Source organism: Electrona antarctica, assembly GCF_951216825.1.
Source record: "Electrona antarctica genome assembly, chromosome: 13".
Taxonomy (NCBI): domain Eukaryota; kingdom Metazoa; phylum Chordata; class Actinopteri; order Myctophiformes; family Myctophidae; genus Electrona; species Electrona antarctica.
Window position 1 is genome coordinate 14,516,519 of NC_136794.1, and position 21,594 is coordinate 14,538,112.

General features: G+C 41.5%; 1 protein-coding gene across 4 annotated transcripts in view; it reads left to right on the plus strand.

Annotated features, from left to right (window-relative positions):
* The window catches only part of LOC306934741 (leucine-rich repeat flightless-interacting protein 2-like), a 52,804-nt gene that overhangs the window by 18,313 nt on the left and 12,897 nt on the right, over positions 1 to 21,594 (plus strand). Inside the window, exons 3-14 of one of the 4 annotated variants that reach the window (XM_079517490.1) lie at positions 4,873 to 4,890; positions 5,020 to 5,091; positions 6,533 to 6,580; positions 6,871 to 6,912; positions 8,293 to 8,334; positions 8,736 to 8,777; positions 9,144 to 9,185; positions 9,412 to 9,456; positions 18,136 to 18,159; positions 19,665 to 19,790; positions 20,474 to 20,545; positions 21,125 to 21,295. In XM_079517490.1, the coding sequence (XP_079373616.1) occupies positions 4,873 to 4,890; positions 5,020 to 5,091; positions 6,533 to 6,580; positions 6,871 to 6,912; positions 8,293 to 8,334; positions 8,736 to 8,777; positions 9,144 to 9,185; positions 9,412 to 9,456; positions 18,136 to 18,159; positions 19,665 to 19,790; positions 20,474 to 20,545; positions 21,125 to 21,295 (744 nt within the window). Of the gene's footprint in view, positions 1 to 4,872; positions 4,891 to 5,019; positions 5,092 to 6,532; positions 6,581 to 6,870; positions 6,913 to 8,292; positions 8,335 to 8,735; positions 8,778 to 9,143; positions 9,186 to 9,411; positions 9,457 to 11,698; positions 11,850 to 11,945; positions 11,988 to 12,661; positions 12,719 to 12,963; positions 13,024 to 13,908; positions 13,987 to 15,478; positions 15,542 to 16,622; positions 16,701 to 17,283; positions 17,383 to 18,135; positions 18,160 to 19,664; positions 19,791 to 20,473; positions 20,546 to 21,124; positions 21,296 to 21,594 lie in introns of those variants that run through there. The other 3 variants (XM_079517487.1, XM_079517488.1, XM_079517489.1) reach the window with 3 other exon arrangements.

Here is a 21,594-nt window from a genome sequence, read left to right on the forward strand (position 1 = left end):
GGATATTACTTGGTGTCACATTGTGTTGGCTAATAGGAACAAAGGCATGTCCTGTCAACATTACTTTATGTTCTTATAAGCTCAAAGGCTTTGATCTCCTTCAGAGTGAGTTATGGGTCACTGGTGGCATTTCAGGTGGAACTGCAGGTGTTCAACCAAATGATGCATTATTTCTGAAAAATAGAAAACTATAGAACTGCCAGTCTCAGTATAATGACTTTAGTATCTGACGCTCAGTCAGTGACTTTACTCATTTCGGGCCTGAAATGTACTGTGACCAGTTGCTATTAATGGTCAGTGACTGTCATGGTATCAAGGTAAACGTAAACACACAGCTGCAAGCTCACCACTTGCATCAACACTGCACTCGTCCTACAGTATGTTGAAACAGGTGGTGAGGTGAAAGTCTGTGCGTGCGTGTCAGCGTGTTTGTGTGTGCGACTGCGTGGACTGCTGGTCAGCAGTGTTGCTTGTGTTTTCCTGTGCTCTCTGGTTTAACACGTCTGATCTTCTCTATACCAGGACGTCTGTTGTGTCCAGACCTCTCTATTCTTGGCTCATCTTAATCCTGAACATGGAAACACATGTCACAACGCATACAAACTACTGCACTGTGTGATGTTAGCATCAAGTGGCTGTGGCTCCAAAACATTCACATTTTCATTTAGCTGATGTTGTCTCATCCAGATTAACTTGCAACGAGAGCAACTGTAGAATCAATTGAAAATCCTAACATCATAAGATGCTATCATTTAGTAATACAAGGTCAGACCCGTAGCGCTCGGACAATGGTTCTGTGATCCTAGATGATCAGAATAGTATAAAGAGCAAGTCTACCAAACTACCACATGTATGGATGTATTTGTGGACAGCATGTGAAAATAGTGTTCTAGTCAAAATCGATAGATGGCATCCTGAAGTGGGAGTCATTGTAGCCTAGTGTGTACCTGCAGCTTAACATGTGACTGTGGCGACTGTGGCGACTGTGGCTCAAGAGGTAGAGCAGGTCGTCCAATGATCCATGGGTCGGCGGTTCGAATCCCGGCTCCTCCTGTCTACATGTCGAAGTGTCCTTGGGCAAGACACTGAACCCCAAATTGCTCCCGATGTGCTGGTTGGTACCTTACATGGCTTCCGCCGCAATTGGTGTGTGAATGTGTGTGTGAATGGGTGAATGTAATGCACAATCTATGTAAAGCGCCTTGGATAAAGGCGCTATATAAATGCACCATTTACCATTTACCATTTATGTGAGATTTTCATCTACTTTGATCGCTGCTTTAGCAGACTACTCTCTCTTTAAGACTCATCAGGATTATCTCTTCTCTGTGCCACAATTACTTTACAATCAAAACACGGGTACACGCACGCGTGTACACACACACACACACACACACACACACACACACACACACACACACACACACACACACAGTCATACTTAGTGGATTACTGTTAATCTGAGTCTGGTCAGGAGTTAGGTGTGTGTGTGCGCGCGGGAAAAACCAAAGTAGCTTAGCAGGCTAAGCTAATGTATGGATGCATGCCGAAGACTGGACACAAGACGGTATCATCTGGACATTAAGTATGGATGCATGCTGAAGAGGGATCTAATGCAGTATTATCAGCAGTGTCACTCACGCCCGTGCTCACGTCCGTAGCTCGGAGATTGAGAGTCACGGTTCACTCCAGACACACTGCAATGTCTGTCTTAGTGTGTCAGGCTGTGGGTGAGACACCTCGTGACTGAGGGCAACAAAACAAAGGCTGGACGACAGTTGGCGGGGACGTAGGTAGGTGAGAGCAGCCTTCAATGGGCCAGGGTGCCCACAAAATCCTCTGCTGAAAAAGGGAGTCTCGGTGAGTTAAGCAGTAGCCTACATGATTAACGTGTTTTGGGCAATTGTGAACATCTGTTGAGAGATGAATATGGCTTATCATTCACATACTAATTTGTTGACCAGACATATATTGGACAATATGCTAGCCGAGTACTTGATTCCGTTCTGACTTTTAACTGCTTTTGAACTCCTGGTGTTTGAGTGAGTTGGATGCAAATGTGAACAAGGAAACAATTAAATGACACCTGCATACTTATCTGTCTGCAGGTGTCATATTATCTGAAAATTAGATCTATAATGTGGTACACATATAAATTCCAATACATAGAATTGACAGGGTTATTCAGTACAGTACAGCATGTAAAAGCACTGCTTTCCCAACGATATAATGCATTGTGTTACACAACACAACTGTTACATTTTTATTTAAGCTGCCAACGAAAACCTTTTTTAATGACTTGAAAATACTTGAAATTCAGAAGAATAGGTTTTTATTCATGGCTTTATTCTTTTTGACGTGCTATTTCACATGCTTGCCTTGATGGTGAGGTTACCTTCATTAAAGATGATCTGACTGATTCCAGAGCTGTAGAACTACTATGTTCTGCTGTGATAAGTGATTCCTAATGTCGGAGCGTGACCTTTCACCTCAATTAGAAGTGTGAACGAAGACGAGGGATTCTATGTGGACAAGAGTCCAAAGTCTAGCGCAATAATAGCTGAGATCATCAAAGTTACTGTGTATATATACACTGTGCATAGAGGTCAGGTCAGGTCAGAGGACATGGATTTTTGCCAGATATAAACCGATCCATATATTGGGCCGGCAGGCCCGGCACAAGAGGTACAGTAGACCATGGTGCTAAATTAGAATTACAGGTTTAATTGGCCCTTTGCAGCCAGTGCAGCTTGTACAGACTATGGAGGGTGTAAATGCCAGGGCAGCTTGTACGGTTGTATGGACTATGGAGGGTGTAAATGCCAGGGCAGCTTGTACGGTTGTATGGAGGGTGTAAATGCCAGGGCAGCTTGTACGGTTGTATGGGGGGTGTAAATGCCAGGGCAGCTTGTACGGATGTATGGAGGGTGTAAATGCCAGGGCAGGTTGTACGGTTGTATGGAGGGTGTAAATGCCAGGGCAGCTTGTACGGTTGTATGGGGGGTGTAAATGCCAGGGCAGCTTGTACGGTTGTATGGGGGGTGTAAATGCCAGGGCAGCTTGTACGGTTGTATGGAGGGTGTAAATGCCAGGGCAGCTTGTACGGTTGTATGGGGGGTGTAAATGCCAGGGCAGCTTGTACGGATGTATGGAGGGTGTAAATGCCAGGGCAGCTTCTACGGATGTATGGGGGGTGTAAACGCGGGTGAAACAACATTGGCTGGTACAGATAGGAGGTTGCAATTCCATCCAGCTGAAGAAGAGAGCTGATCAACCACCAATGAACGATCCCAGTTTGTATGATAGTTTATTTAAACTCTAGTCCTGGAACAGAGACGAGGTTTAAAGGCTTTAAAATCCAGTTCTTATAGGCCATCAGTGGGCAAGTGTTTATATATGTAGTCATATAAAATATGACTACATATTTTTTCATACAGAAACATGGCTATGGTTGCTGGGAATGTATTCGTAGATTGAATGTTCTGAATGTTCAAAGTATCTTGCTAATGAAATTGAGGTCATGGTCAAAATGAGTCATAGTTGCTGTTTTAAGGTTGTCTGGTATGATTCAGGATATGAAAATATGACTTTTTTTGCACATGATAGCAATGTCCAAGACATGAGCCTTATTTAGTGTTGTTTAGTGTTTTTAGTGTTGGAGAACCACCAGAGTTGAGCTATTGATTGGAAGTCCAGTGCTGGCAAGTGTTCTTTCTAGACCCCGGTTTTTGGCATTTGTGGAAAGGTGTGTGAGTTCCTGAATAAGTTGATCTGCTAGTCATTGACCAGTAGAACCACCAAGCGTTACAGAGGCCTTGGTTCTGATGACTAGGCTTTAAGATACTGTAAACGTACTCATCTGTAACAGATAAACTCCCCACTGTCTTGGTCATTTGGACATTATTCATCTGCTTTGTCCTTTGTTCGTTTCATCTGTCAGTTTGTGACTGTATATGTTGAACATTGTGCGTGTGTATTGATATTTGATGCAACACCACGCAGCAGGTGACAACAAAGCATGTTCAGTAGTATTCTGAATGAATGAAAATGAACTTTGTTTTTAATTAACCTGAAGATTCTTCATGGATTGGATATTGTTATATTTGGTCAGTAAAGAATGCCTCTGTGTACCGCTACTTCCTATGTGCTTGCAGTTTATCTTCCGCTACAGTAAATATCTAGAACTGAAAACCTGTTTATCCAACTAACACAAAGATTGCCCTGAAAGGCAAACTCAACCTTGCTTCATGTAAACGGCACAGGAAGTGGTTGCGATACAGACCCAATTATGTTTTTTGGTGGTGTTATATGATTATGCTGCCAGCCATTGCCAGAAAGTAATGTAGACAATACATAATGCAATGCATTAATGCATTGTCTAAATGGCATCTGTTGTTTTGCGAATTTGCGTTATTTTTCTTCTTCATAATAGCTTAAAATACTATTCATCGAGGATGACATAATAAAATCAGACATATTTACAGAATTATATGACATATAAAGTTTGCAACTTGGCATCAAATACAAAAAAACAAAACAATAGAATTTGTGTTAAAAGTCGTAAAGAAACTAAAGAAGAAAACAAACAAAACAAACATTTGAGAATTGAGATGTGATATTGTCGAGTTGTGATAATGTTCTGACACTTTCCAGCAGCCATTTATTATTAATTATTCTTTTATAATTTTATTTTATTATGTCAACTCTTTCACTCTGTTGCACTTCCTGCATTCCCTTTAAATGCTTGTGTTTATTTGATATTTGTCTTTTTCCACTGTTTATTTATACATCTTTTCTGCTTTCATATCTTTTATTTCTCCCTCATGTCCTGGCTCATCTTCTTTCTTCTTCTTCGTTGCTGATGGTGTGTAGATCTTTCAGGTCCAGAAGGTAGGCCTCCTCTAAGTCCTTGTCAACCCCCTAGCCTTTCATTATCATTTGATTGTATTTCATTTGTTGTCTGCAGGACTCTTTCTGTGTTCATGTACTCATGCCTCTTCTCTTCTCGGGTTCAATTAGAAATATTATGGCTTGGACACCAAAGTGGAGGAGAAAGGGGACGGAAAGTTTGCCGATATAGAGCAATGGATGGTACGGTTTTCTTGTGCTGAGAAATGGTCAAATGGACACTAACAATATGCCTCCTTTTAGCATGTTGTTGATGTAAGCTTTTACACACAGTGTGGTATGCTGTAGAATGTCAGATAATTCCTGTTAAGGCTTGTTATGACAAAGCCAATTGCAACATAATCATGGCTGGCTCATAAAAATAATTATCTGTGTGCCAGGGTCTGTTTGGGTTTGCATCTGAATAACCTTGTCTTTAGTCTGTTTGTAACTGCATGGGTTTTATCACATTTACTTATGCAGCTATTTTTATTTTATTTGTCCCACAGGATTGTGGGAGGTTGAACCATTTGAGATGCTCAGTGTGTTTTTTTTTTAAACTAACCATAGCCTTTTGCAGATTAAAGCAATTTCCTACATCAAACAAGCCATGTACATTGGAAAGAAATACTATGCTGCATAAGTGCATATATACAATTCATATATCATACAGTAAAATAGCATGCCTTTTCCTTGAATATCAGCTGATACAATTTGAGTATCTTACTTTTTCATGAGTTACGAGTGCATTCCTGGCAAATCCCAAGGGGGGAAATAAGAGCACAATACATGATTTTTACAGTACAAATATAGTACAACTACACTGGGGGACAAATGTTCCTAACAGTAGAAAGTGGAACTTTCACAATGTTGGATCAGTTGTTAAGATATTGTTATGTAGTGGTTTGGTGGGAGCAGCATTTAATTGTGGTTTGGTGGAAGCCGCAGTATCAGGACGAATGCTAATGGTGATTGTGCAACATGTTTGTCTGTGTGTTGATTGGATTACTGACTATACTGCATCACTGATGGTTACGGCATGTGGATAGTCTGTGTGTTGAAACAGTGTCTGTACTTACCATCAACGCTATTGATTTGAAACCTGGTTCTTGAATTCCTGTTGTTTATAAAATAACAAACATTATTTGGAGGTTGTTTTAAAAATGTACATTATGTACAAAAGAGAAGGTGATATATCGGTGCTGAGGGCCCAGATACGAACTGGAGATAATTTAATCCCTTGGAGAACTTCTGATCTAGGGCTGCACATTTAAACATGTTACAATGTTACACTTTAATTTCTACTATAAATTATCACATAATATTGGCATTTGAACAAACTGGGATAATTTAATTAAAGCAATGAAAAGCATACGATTTTAATAGGATCATGTTTAAATGTTTTCCCATAACCATTGAGATTATTATAATACCACAATATCTAGACACAATATTTTTTCATCCTGAAATTGTGCAGCCCTGTTCAACTCCCATCATCCATCTCTCTGGTTGAACATACTTTCCCACCTCTTTTTTTGCATTTAATCTCTCCATCTCTCTTTTCTTTTCCTTCCATATCTCCTTCCTTTCATTCCATCTCTTTATCTCTTCTTCCTTTCACTCCATCTCTCCTTCCTTTCTCCAGGAGAACAGTGAGAGATACTCACATTCTTCATCTTCACGGATACAGACGGTTTGTAAAGCCTCCCTCTCTTCCCCCTCTGCTCATTGCATCCTTCCAACCCAATCCGACCACATGGGAAATGTAGTTCTGTAGGGCCATCAGTAACATAAACACTTTGCATATTGGCATATCAGCAGTATGGGAATACTAACAAATTGAAGTCAAATGCTGTTGTTTGAAAAGTATCATGTTCCAGAAGCTCTAAACAGTTATATTGGTTTGCGGTTCTCTGTTTGAACTTTCCCATCTCTCCTTTCTTCCTTCCTTCCCAACTCTCCATCTCTCCTTCCTTTCTCCAGGATGACAGTGATAGGTACTCACGCTCTTCACGGATACAGCCGGTTTGTAAACTCCCCCTCTCTTTTTTTTCTCCAAAATTTAGAGTAGCCAATTATTTGTTTTTACCATTTTTTGTCACTATTTAGTCATAACTGCCTATCGGCTCTGTGCACAACTGTAGTTGCAGTTTTCAGAAGGTGGCATACTATTTCCTGTTCCAATTAATTTTTACATAGCTTTGTTTGTTTGGCTTTTCAGCAGTTTTGAACCCGAAACACACAACATACGTTCACATGTGTTTCCACAGTTCATATCTGCTGCTGAGCCAATCAAACAAAGCTATGGGAAAATTAACTAGAATAGGAAACTGAAAACTGGGACTACAGTTAATACAGATGCTATTGATACTCTCCACCAGCTCAGTGGCCTTGTGGTTAGCGTGTCCGCCCTGAGACTGGGAGGTCGGGGTTCAATCCCTGGCCGGGTCATACCAAAGACTCTAAAAATGGGACCCAGTGCCTCCCTGCTTGACACTCAGCATCAAGGGTTGGATTGGGGGTAAATCCCTGCGACATACTAGCGTCATGTCCAGGGGGTGTACTTGTACATCAAGCTGCCTCACGCTACAGAAACAGGAGCTCCTGCCCTATGGGCCTCATGGCTCGGCAAGGCTACTTACTACTACTACTACTATTGATACTCTCCACACATTTCTGTATTGTCACTGATATTGTTACCCACTGGTACACCTGCCAAGTGAGGAGCCCCATACCGGGAGGCCATATCGCGTCTATTCTGCTCCCTCCGTTCTGCCATAGGGCAGGCAGTACGAGTTGCTAGTGCAGCAACAAAGGTCACCCTCCACACCGACTTCCCCGTTCGTATAGAGTAGACGATCGGTCAAGCTGTTCACGATGGATTCGAACCCTACTGAGCCCTCCTTCTCTTTCCCCTCTACTCCCGCTGTTGCATCTTTCATCCTTTATCCAACCACATGGGAAATGTAGTTGTGTTTGGGCATTATTATACTATAATTAACGGAATCTGTGTGACACAAAATGTGTCCATGGCATAGCTTGGACAGCGTGTGACGTTTGTTGTTGTTTGAGTCTGACTGGTTAACCCAACCTGTCGGCTTAACTGATTGGTGAAGCTTGGCATATGACATGTTTCGCATAGCAGTATAAATGGAATGACTTGCATCGTTCCCGACATAGGGCCCCATCGTATGGGATAACTTAATGTTTGTGTCGACGCATGCTGTGTTTGTGGGCAGATGTTCACTAAACCATTGGGAATTCTATGCTCAAATTGTGTGGCATCAATATGGAATCAATAAAGATTGATTCTGATTCTGAACTGAACTCCCATCATCCATCTCTCTGTTTGAACTTTCCCGTTTCTATTTTCCTTTCACTCCCATCTCTCCATCCTTTCTCCAGGAGGACAGTGAGAGATACTCACGTTCTTCAAGGATACAGCCGGTTTGTACCTTCCTCTCTTTACCCTCTGCCCATGTATCTTTCATCCTTTGTCCAACCACATGGGAAATGTAGGCCATATCTGTTCTAACATAAAGACTAGGGATATTGGTATATCACTAAAATTGATTAAAATACATTTCCACGTCAAAGCATGCTGTGTTTGAAAGGGATCATGTTAAATGATCCCAAAAACCATTTAAATCTTAATACCACAATATCTGGACAAATTCAATAATGTAATTTTATCCTGCATTCATGCAGCCCTGGTCAAATCCCATCATCCATCTTTGATTAACTTTCCAATCTGTATACTCCATTCATTCTCTCCATCTCTTCTTCATTTCCATCTCTCCTTCCTTCCTTCCCATCTCTCCATCTCTCTCTCTCCATCCTTTCTCCAGGAGGACAGTGAGAGATACTCACGTTCTTCACGGATACAGCCGGTTCGTAAACCCTTCCTCTCCTTCCATTCTGCCCATACTGTTGCATCTTTTATCATTTCGTTCAGTATGGGAATCGGTGACATAACTGACTAGGGATATTGGCATATCGGCAACATTGAATAATTACATTTTCATGTCAAAGCATGGTGTGTTTGAAAAGGATCATGTTCGATTGTTCCCCAAAACCATTTAGATTACAATACCTGGACAAATACAATCATCTTTATTATAATAATAATAATTAGGCCTGGTCAACTCCCATCATCCATCTTTGTTTGAACTTTCCAATCTGTCTATTCCTTTCATTCCATCTCTCCATATTCCTTCGTTCCTTTGCATCTCTCCATCTTTCCTTCGTTTCTCCAGGAGGACAGTGAGAGATACTCACGTTCTTCACGGATACAGACGGTTTGTAAAGCCTCCCTCTCTTTCCACTCTGCTCATAGTCATACTGTTGCATCTTTCAATGTGAAAACAAGCATTTGTTTTGCCATCAGTTGTACATTAAACTGCATTTCACTCCAGCAGGTTATATCTGTTATTCACAGTCTGATTACTGTTACGATGGGAAACCAATCATCCATTTGTTACCATTGTCAAACCCTGACCTTCCACCTCCATCCTTCTCTCACAGATCTCGGACGATGATGAACGGATGTCCGTGAGCAGCAGTGTGAGGGTCAGTATGTACATTGTGTTTGTGTGTGTGTGCGTCCGCATCCGTCCGTCTGTCTGTCTGTCTGTCTGTCCGTCCGTCCGTCCGTCCGTCCATCCAGGCTTTCAAATTCTACACAACTCCTGCTGAGGCTTATGATGAAATCCAAGATGGTTCTAAGACAGATAATACACTTGTTGTTGGAAGTTCAATGGTTGCTGCGCAAATAATTAATCTAATAAGAATCCAATCAACATACAGTACACCAGAGAGGTAGTTCATGCTAGCCTGATTATCAGACTGTAGCAGACGCAGTCCACTCAGAGAGTGGGCGGGGTCTTTGGGCTGGATCCAGGCTAAGTTCATGCTAAATCATCTTTATGGCCTCAATTCCACAGTGGAATTGAATGTAGATCGTTCATTGCAGAACTACATATCAAATTAACTTACATGATTAGATTTATTTGTAGAATGAGCTGAATTTTGGTACACATAATGTGGTAGATTATAATATCACAGTGTGTACTGTAGTTGCACAAACTGGCACTAAGTTCTACTGGTAAATATTTCTTCCTTCTTTGGGAGTTTTATCTCTATCCCATTCCTGTCTGGAATCAACAAAGGTTTGATGTGCTTTCTTATCTATATTGCACAGTCAGATCTTGATGGAATAGGGGCCTGTGGTGGAGGGGTAAGGGTTGTGTATCTCTTTTGCATTACAAAGTAGAATTCATGGTAAAACTAACCGTTAATGTCTTGCTAACTTTATTCTGTCAAGTTTTGTCACTGACCTTAGTTGTTACATGTTATGGATGAACAAATGAATAAAATCTGCACATCCAGTCGAGTAAGAGTCTTTGTTTAATGATCAAAGTGCTCCGCAGCAGCAGTCATACCAGACATACCATACCAGACAACGCGTTTCGGTGCACAGGCCTTCGTCAGTGTCAAAAACAACACATCATTAGATTGATGTAGATGATAATAACGATGATGACGACAATGACAAAGTAGTGGTTTAGATTCTCAGCGCCCTTGATGGCCTGCTAGAACGCTCTTTCCTCTCCCTTACACTGTCTCCTTCTCAGTTTTCCTACCGCCTGTGACCTGTCTCTCCTAAACCGTCACCTGCTAAAATGTCCTACCATCTGTAGCTACTACACTGTCTCTCGGTTTGCCTACCATCTGTTTTCCATAGACTGTCTCCTTCTCAGCTTTCCTACTGTCTGTATCTCTTATTTAATAGTAAAGTCAGGTCATTCAAAAATAAAAAATTCTGAATTGAAAGGAGAAAGTTCTACAGTATTTAGTCAGTTACCTAGTTCCGTTAATGAACCCATTTAGGACTGAGGCTGATTCTAAAAACTAAATCCTGACCTAAGTTTTCTGAAAACCTTAAATTATTTATTCAAAAATAACAAAGAAAATGTATGTTAATATACTGTACATAGCAGCAACTACCCCAAAAGGGTTCCCGTCCTGAAAGGTATAGTTACAAAAAGGGGTTCTGTTTTATTTCATTTGGCGTGACCACCAGACTTAATCGCTTCAAAAGCATTTGAACCATGTTTGTGCCCGCCTGTACATGCACACACACACACACACACGCAAGCACACACGCACGCGCACACACACACACACACAGCTCTATTTTAGGCTCAGATCTCAAATATGGGGTCATATTTATACTATGATAAGATCAATTTAGAACAGGATCATGGGCATCAGAGGTGTGTGTGTGTCTGGCTCAGTCCATAATGGGTCAAGTTGGTGTTGGCATGTGTATTGATGGAATAGTGAAGGATCTATTGAGGCGTGTGTGCATGCGTGTGTGTGTGTGTGTGTGTGTGTGCGTGAGCATACTATACCCTACTACAGTATGTCTCTATTCTTGAGCTTGATTCATTCAACGTCTGGAGACTCCTGTCCAGGGCAGGCTTCAGGCTTCCTTGCCTCCTGCAGGAGACTTGGCTCAGATCTGAACCTATTAGATTAGGTGTTAGTGACCCGCATGCCCTTTGCTGACATCAACCCCGAGTAGGGTTCCAAGCCACGACCTTGGCTTCCGCATGAAAGGAGTATGCTCTAACTAGTGCGACCCCTATCCTTGATTAATATGACATTATGAGTGCGGGTTAATGAGATACATGGACTGATCAATAGCTGGTACAGTGAAACCACTAATAATAACTTGTTTAGCTTTCGTCTAACAGAGTAAGACGTTAACATACATACATTACAGTCCGCCAATGAACGGCTAAGCATGTTGGGTACAATGTGGTGATGTGAGTGACCACTGGACTGGGTCAAAACCCACCAAATACACTGTTACTTCCTTTCCCCCGTAGAGCTCCTCCTCTCGCTCACATAAGAAGTCAAAGAAGAAGAAGAAATCCAAACATAAAGACAGAGAAGACGTATGTAAAACCTCACCCTAGAAGTGGCGTCATTGAACAACAAATGAGGACGTTTCATCACTCATAACCCATTAACCCATTGCTCTCTGTTCACAGAGTAATGGCTGTGATGATGAATCCAGTGTGATGTCCAGTCGGGTTAGTGCAGTTAATACAGTGTATACACTATTAACTTAATATTATACACTATTAAGTTAATAGAAGTTAGTGTAGTTGTAGATGTTGGTTGAACTGGCCCATGTGGTCTGTTCTAAATGGGAGCTGTGGGTAAATTGACAGCATCAGAACAATATGAAGAACATCACTCATATTTACCCAAACCTGAACCCACTAAATAGTCCTACATTTGAAGAATCAGCAGGCTTTGTTTAATTCTGAAGTTTTTGACATTGGCAATGTCTCAAGTTGTCAATAATGGAAGAGTACTGTAGGGAGACCAGCAGATTGATTGATTACTTTAAGTATGTTAACAGTACAGGTAGTACAGTCAAAGGTTATGCTAAAAGGAGTACACATGGAAACATGCCCCAGGAGGCATGTTTCCATTGTGGTCCATTGTACTCAATTCATCAGTAGTTATATTGCATTACATACTCTCATACAGATTGGTTAAAATTAAGTTTTAGTCATATAAAATAAGTTCCGGATTGTAGCATGAATTAATTCAGGTAGCATCCCACTGAATTCACATGTAGTACAATGTAGTATTTTGCAGTGTTTGTACTTTGTGATTTCTTATCAGAGTTCAGGAACGTAGTGTTTGGAGTTTATCCCGTTCTTCATATTTATGTCCTGTTGTGTTGTTCTGTCAGAGTTCCAGATTAAGTGATGAGAGCAGAGCATCTCGCTCCTCCAAGTTAGACTTGACGGTGGGTTCCAATCCAACTTAATTTATGCTCCATCAGTGTGGTTTGGCAATTTGTTCTTTTTTGGCAAGTGACACCCTCAAACGATAGTAGTATAAATGTTGCTTCACAGGTCGGCATATCACAGTATTCATAAACCAGATGTCAGTATTTTATATGGTGTGATGCTGACATGTTTTCTTTACATTTTCTTAATTATCTCTGACGTTTGATGTGTGTCTGGTGGTCTCTCTTCTTTAAACCTCCAGAGCTCCAGATTGATTGATGACACCAGGGCATTGCGTTCTTCGAGACTAGACCTACAACCAGTGTGTACTTCTGCTCAGTAAACCGCTGGTGTTATGCTAAGTTGCTAACGCTTCTGCTGTGATAACTCCTGACACAAGTGTGTGTTGCAGTTTGTGTGTAGTTTTAACTTGCGTGTTGTTTTTGAGCTACACTATATTGTCTGTTACTGTATAACTTCATGTCCGTTAATGAAATGATGTGTTGGTGAGTTTTGAACTCATCTGCTCACTTTTGAGCAATAAAGAGTCAGATTGGAGAGACGTGGACGGATGACAAAGAAGCCATACCATGTCATGGGTTCAAATCCACCTCATGTACTAGACGGCGCATGCTGTCCACCCCTTTGCTTTGTCTTCTGTCATTCTTCACTGTCCTCTCCTATGAGGTTCCAAATTCCGATGCATTCAAATTGACCTTCTAAGAAGAACTGGAGTGAATCCAGAGTTTGGTGACGTTTGAATAAGGAAGAGGCATGCAGTGGTGCATGCAGTGGTGCATGCAGTGGTGCATGCAGTGGTGCATGTAGTGGTGCATGTAGTGGTGCAGCATTCCATCTGGCTGTGTATCTGTATCAGTGGGATTAATGACACTGTTGTAGTGTCATGTTCTGTATATAGGTCGGATAGTGCATTGGTCTTGCTTTAGTGCACGCCACTGAGTGTGTGAGTGCGTGCATGTTCCGTTTCACTGGTTTAGCTGTACTTGATATTGACAATAATCATATAACATTAATATGAAAATCATAGTTATTTGCAATTGTATTAATAGGAAACAAAATAATTGTGAAATGCTGTTTGACCTTTGACATTCTCGGCTTTCTGCTGCATGCGTTCACTCCTACCTTCTCATTTCCTGTTACACATTTCTCTTCTTCTCGTCTCTTCTCCTCTTGTTCATTCCCTCAGGCATCTTATGCATCCTCTGACCTGTACAGTCAGAATGGACTGTCCTCCAGAAAGGGCTTAACGTACAACGGCTATCAGGTCAGTACAGGCTGACAGACAGACTGACAGATATGCAGGCAGATAGACTCACACCACACAGGCTGACACAGAGAAGACACAGAGTGACACGCACAGCCACATACTGTACATGAGTACTACACACACACACACACACACACCTGCTGTTTCCAGGTCCATTCATACGCTCTCTCCTCGTGGTGGTTTCAGTTATCCGGCCTCCTCAGTCGCATCACCTACCAGCGCCAGCGTAGGGTCAGTTACCTGACCTTTGACCTTTAACCCAGCACAGCTCCCCCCTTTGCCACTGTCACTGTCTGACCTTTCACCTGTCACTTGTGATTGTCACTCTCATCACTTTAGCCCTGTTTCTCCCCTGAATTATTCCACGCGTTTCCAGGGTGTCTAACTTCACGTTTGGTCAAATTTAGCCAAGCAGGTTATTTTACAGTACAGTATGAAGTAGCGGGTAATTCTGTAATTAAATGGTAAGTGCAAGTTAAAGCAGCAATCCATAACTAACGCAAACGGTATGATGATGAAATTAGACACTAAAGTACAGTAGCATACAATGTTATTGCGATATGAGGATTGGCTAACAGTAACTGCCGTGTGTTTCCGTTTGTGCAACCAGGAAATGTGACCCTATGCCTCTTGGTGGGAGAACATATCTCCATACAATGCCAAACATTTATCAATAGAGTATGGAGAGAGTCTCTAGAAACCTCAAACGTGGCAGATTTCTTGTTATTGATCACAGCAATTTACTTATCCTCATGGTTACATTAATTGCCATTAATCACACAGGATGCACCCTGATGCAGGTTATGAAGCCTTCATTAGGATGTAATGCGAGTAATAATGTCATGCAACTGCTGTATACTCATGTACAGGCAAATTAGACAATCAAGCTCACATTCCTGGCCCCTAGTTGACGTCTAAGGTACGAAACGGGAGTACAGGAAACTTACATGATTATATATTGTTCCTATAAAGTCCAAATAAGGATGACATGAGAAATATATATACAAATTAAACTCAATGATTTCATTTGGTAGGTCATTCATTTAGCCTAATTGGTCACTATTTAGAGATTATAGAAAAATTGCAACATTGAGTTTGTGGATTCAAATGATTGTTGTGTTCGCATATCCCACCATACATACTGGATTATACGACAATGTACTAATTAAAACGAATCCCAGATTGGAGCTTTAATCGTGTATGTACTGTATGTACCAGGCAATCGACTGACTCCTCCATACATGGCAAATAGCTGTACTGTAAAATAATCTAACCCTTTGATATTCAAAAGCACAGCACTTGTGTCAAACTTGTCACAACAGTGTAGTTTGTGGAGGGAACCTTTTGCGAAGCACTAGATACAGGCTCATGTTTAAACACGGACTGAAGAGCATGTTGTCAAATCTCTAGCAAAGGAATGGTAAAGTGATATCTGTTCCCATCGACTGTACTACTGTTCCAATGTGTGTGTATGTGTGTGCACCTGCAGAACTCCCTGTATGAGGACAGTCTTTACAGTGGTTCTAGACGAGTGACTGCCTCCAACACTCGCGTAAGATCGTTTGCGGATTATGGGATGGTTTGGTTTGATGTGCATGAAGTTTTGGTTGTGTTCTGTCATGGTTTGCTATCTAATCTACAGTATATGAAGCTCAGTGATACAATTTGTTTTTTGGGGGAAAAATGGGAGCTCTGTTCCAATCGTGCATCTCTCCTGTAGAAGTAGAGCAGCGGTGGCCTAAACAAGGGTAGAGGAGCGTGTTATGTAAAGACACCTATACAGTACACACTCCCGGTTTGATTCCCCGGACCGGCAGAAAACAACTGGGCGGGGAAGTGAATGACCACCCCTCCCCCAACACAATTGACGTGCCCTTGAGCAAGGCACTGAGCCCCCAACTCCTCCACTTATAAATACATTACTACAATAAACTACAAAAAAAGTCGTTGAGCAAGGTATTAATTTTCAACCCAACGATCCTTCACTGGCTCCTCTACATGGAGGCTGGAAAACAACAATAATAACATTTGTAATTAATACAGTGTTAACATTAACAGTATGACAGGTTTAGTGTGTTTCATGCTGTGTCTGCAAGTTGTCTATTTACTCCTGTAAGGGAACTGTTTCACTGATTGTAATTTATGAGTTTGTTTGCGGTGTTGGAATTTAGATGACTTTGCATCCAATTCGTTTTTAAAACGTGTCAGTAGGTTAGATAATGGTTCTAATCTCGGACTGTGACTGTTGTTTTCGTCAGCATGGGTGTTCTGCAAAGTGTGTGTGTGTGTGTGTGTGTGTGTGTGTGTGTGTGTGTGTGTGTGTGTGTGTGTGTGTGTGTGTGTGTGTGTGTGTGTGTGTGTGTGTGTGTGTGTGTGTGTGTGTGTGTGTGTGTGTGTGTGTGTGTGTGTGTGTGAGAGACAGCATTAATCTGCTTGCATGATTGTTTGTCCATACAAACACACAAACGTGTATGTGCTTTTATTATGTAAATATGGACATAAACTTGTACGTGTGTATGCATAGTGTACGTGTGTGTGTGTGTGCGCGCGTATGTATGTACACTGTACAGTATGCGTGTGTGCATACATCTACTGTGTACACACACCAACACAGCAGTATTCTCTCTCTCCAGCCTTCTGAGTACACTAGCTACCGTGGTCCCAGTTCCAGAACCTCCTCTAGGGCCAGTTCAGCTCGTACCAGCCCAGTGGTGAGCCCCCCTCCTCCAGAACCTTTTAGGCTTTGTAAACCAAAAAAAATCTCAAAGGGCAAATAACTTAAATATACAAAGTATTACTAAAATATACACAGACATGACTGACAATGACCGTATATTTTTGCAATGTTTTGCTCTAAATGCCACAAATCGGGACTTCACTTTGGAATGGGCGCTGCACTTACGGTCGCCAAAGCTTTTGGATGTCGTACAGTGGCTGATTTGTGTCACACTTTGTCACAAATTCATTGTGGGATGATGTGCTACAGTGTATATGTAGTACATTTGAACAGAAGATCCCTGATGTGGTTTACGTTTAGAAATGGTTTGTGTAACAGTTCAGTTCAGTACAGTACATGACACATGACATGGCTTCAGAATACATATTCTATTAACTTACAGTAGATAGACTTAGAGTAAGTACTTATGACAACTTGTTCCATATCAATCTGATGTACATGAGGTGATAAGCAGTGCCATGTTATCCCTTTTAGTTCATGAGATTCAAATGCTGTGTCAATTCTGACACATACATCCCTATTCGCTGTTCCATTGCACCCTCTGGTGTTGGTTGTAGGATGACAGCGGCTCTTTGGCCAGTTATCGGAGAAGCACAGCCACTGGCAGTGTCATGACCAGAGACCTTGACGATGTCACCATTCCTGACTTCCCAGATGTGAGTTGGTCCTGCCGACTGCAGTGCACGGCATGACCCATGCTGATCTAACTCCGTGCTGAGCGAGTTGATGCTGATGATGTTGTCGGATGGACTTTCAATAACAAAGCATGCAGCTGAATGTGAATATTACATCATGAATATATTAAATCACTATAATTATGTCAATACAATAATACAATTACACATTCAGTGCAAGAGAAGGGTGGTTTGTGCACGACAGAGAAGGAGTGAAACACAGTGTCTGAGCACGAGACTATATGACAAAATGACCAACATCATCTTTTGATAGTGTATTTTGTTGTATGTGAAGTGATGAACAATTGCCATGCTGTTCGGTTTTTATTTATTGCAATTGTTGAAATATGAATTGCACACTAATCATATGCATGATGTGGCCTAATGAAATGATGGTTGTTTGGTTGGAGGTGGCTTTTGTTTGGATCTTGACTACAACGTAAAATGTTTTCTTGAGTGAGGATGGGCTGCCAACAGTGAGACTTTCCCTTCTCGTGTGTGGCACAGTTGTGTTCCCGACAGGTCTGCAGAGGAGTTCCAATCTATACTGGTTGTCCACATCCAGTCCAGGCATCAGTGGGTTTTTAGATGTTCTGGAGCTCATGAACAAGCTGAGCTCAAGCATCTTCTCCTCTTGCATCTTCCTAATCGTAGTGGATGCATTGGGGTCTGTGGCCCTTATGTCTGGTCTCTCTCTGTTGCATTGTTCTGACCATGTTTTCTTTTTCTCAACAGTCTGATGGGGATTATATTGAAAAGGTGAGTGGAGCTAATTCAAAACATTTTGAACTTGTTAGATCTCATGAAAAGGGTGCTTATAGAGGCCTTTGATGACCTGATTATCGTGTGGAGAAAGACCTTGAACAATGAAAGTGCTCTTTTTCATTTCTGTTCAAAAGCAAACATGACTTTCTGTTGTTTTTTCTTTTTAATGAACTAAATGTCCTCTATGTGCACTATTCAAGGATGTGGCCTGCACAAAATGATTACACAAGCATTTCTCTTTGAACCTATAAAATGTGATTACACGTGCAGTTCTATCAGTATGCAGTTATACCACACACTTATTTTTTGTTTATAAGCAATCAAAATATTTTTCTCTGGATACCTTGGATCATGACCAGTGTTTCCCCTATATGCATTATTGTGTGGTGGGCCACCACACAATCATAATCAGCTCAGCCACCACAGTATGATTTTTAGTAGGCGACCGCGAATAGGCCAGAAAAAGCAAATACCGGTAGCCGCAAAAGACTGAAATAAATCACAAATATTCTAGCTCTCCCCACACTATCCGCTTCTGGCTAGGGGAAACACTGATGACGCAAATCTATATATACTCCCCAGCCATGTGTGGCCCACCATTCCATGTCTTTTTTTTTGTCCAAAACTCAGGAGTCATGATCACAATGTATCAGTCAGTCATCTTTTCTAGTTCTAGTATATTTAATTGCATTATTGTAGTGATTATCATGCTGAATGATGCATTATTGTAGTGATTATCATACTGAATGATGCATTATTGTAGTGATTATCATGCTGAATGATGCATTATTGTAGTGACTATCATGCTGAATGATGCATTATTGCAGTGATTATCATGCTGAATGATGCATTATTGTAGTGATTATCATGCTGAATGATGCATTATTGCAGTGATTATCATGCTGAATGATGCATTATTGCAGTGATTATCATGCTGAATGATGCATTATTGTAGTGATTATCATGCTGAATGATGCATTATTGCAGTGATTATCATGCTGAATGATGCATTATGGTAGTGATTATCATGCTGAATGATGCATTATTGTAGTGATTATCATGCTGAATGATGCATTATTGCAGTGATTATCATGCTGAATGATGCATTATGGTAGTGATTATCATGCTGAATGATGCATTATTGTAGTGATTATCATGCTGAATGATGCATTATTGTAGTGATTATCATGCTGAATGATGCATTATTGTAGTGATTATCATGCTGAATGATGCATTATTGCAGTGATTATCATGCTGAATGATGCATTATGGTAGTGATTATCATGCTGAATGATGCATTATTGTAGTGATTATCATGCTGAATGATGCATTATGGTAGTGATTATCATGCTGAATGATGCATTATTGTAGTGATTATCATGCTGAATGATGCATTATTGTAGTGATTATCATGCTGAATGATGCATTATTGTAGTGATTATCATGCTGAATGATGCATTATTGTAGCGTTGCTGTAAAGTCATGTTTGTCTCCCTCAGGGATCCAGAGCAGCTTCCGTCTTGACGGCAGGGACCCTCACTTCCTTAGGCGGGACTTCCTCCAGGAGAGGAAGTGTTGACACAGCCTTGGATGCAGATGCAGAGACGTCCATACGAGAGATCAAGGTAAAACTAAAGGAGTTGGTGTCCCCCAAGTATTGGATAACGAGGTGGGCCACAGTCATGGTGGATGATGTCAATATAACCCCCCCCACACACACACACACAATTGCATTGTTAAAGTGGCCACGATAAGCTGGAGCTTGTGTACCGTGACCAGAACGCTGCACTACCGTGGAAACAAGATTTTTATGAATGGGGCAAGCTGTCAGTCTGGGTTGGCCTGGGCTCATCCAAGCCCACCCGATCTGCCCTTGCTTCCACATCAGAGACGCTTCACTTCTTGCTACTGTTATTCTTCACCTGCTCTGTCCTGCGTCACCAAGCTGCTGCTGCTGCTGTCTTTCTGTCTCTGTTCACTGTTGCAGTGCTGCTGTCTTTCTGTCTCTGTTCACTGTTGCAGTGCTGCTGTCTTTCTGTCTCTGTTCACTGTTGCAGTGCTGCTGTCTTTCTGTCTCTGTTCACTGTTGCAGTGCTGCTGTCTTTCTGTCTCTGTTCACTGTTGCAGTGCTGCTGTCTTTCTGTCTCTGTTCACTGTTGCAGTGCTGCTGTCTTTCTGTCTCTGTTCACTGTTGCAGTGCTGCTGTCTTTCTGTCTCTGTTCACTGTTGCAGTGCTGCTGTCTTTCTGTCTCTGTTCACTGCTGTGTGTTCATCCTGCCACTCTGCTCACTGCTGTCTGTTCATATAGGAGATTCATGAGCTGAAGGATCAGATTCAGGATGTGGAAACCAAGTACATGCAGAACCTCAAAGAAGTCAAGGTACCAGGCTGAGGTTCTTGGTCCACTAACCAGTTGGTTTTCCTGTCCCCAACTTGCAATTGGTGTTGGGAACTTTGCTGTACTAATTACTGGCCTTTGATAGATCACATTTTGATTAGTTTTGATACAATTATGAACTGTAGTCACTGACAAAAATGACCCCCCTGCCTCTCCATACATTAATTGACATGTTTCCATAAAACAGTGTCTGGCTTTTAATCCATTCCTTGCACGTTGACAAAATATCAGACTGATTGTGTTACCCAAGCTCTCATTTAATGATTATTATACATACTTTCATAGATGACATAGTTAAGTGCCTTGCTTATCATAGGAGTGGCTCAACCTCCAACCCTCCAGTCACAATCTCTTTCCTTTAACCCTCATTTTGCTGCACATCAACCTGCCACGTTTTGTTTGTGAATGTTTTGCATGCTAGCAACCGTTTGGAAAACAACATACAGTAGACATACAGTACAAGACATACAGTACAATAAAACACAGCAGGAAAAAAAAACATACACAAAAATATAACAATTAAAACGGAAGACAGAAAACTGTGTTTGTCGTTGGTCTCAGGATGCATTAGTGGCGGTGGATGAGAAGTATCGAAAGGCCATGGTGTCGAATGCTCAGCTGGACAATGAGAAGAACAACCTGATGTACCAGGTGGACACGCTGAAGGACTCACTCATGGAGCTGGAAGAGCTGCTGTCCGAGTCCCGGCGCGAATATGATGAGAAAGTCAAGGTAGATTCAGAAGACATGTGATGAATGGGGTGGGTGGGGTCTCAATAAAAGACAAAAAGCAGGGCTTATATTTGAACTGGGGACCCCCCAAAAAAACTGGGGACCCCCACCCAGACAAGCACTTGGAATTATAGGAGTTGAGGCATTACTGTATATTTAGTTCAACTCGGTTCCACAGACAAATATTGTGAAAATAACCGATCTACAAGCTCACACTGCTCACAGTGCGAGGTGTAGTGAGCTTGTAGATCAGCTATTTTCACAATTGTTGCCTCTTTCTTATATTAACAACTTGACCA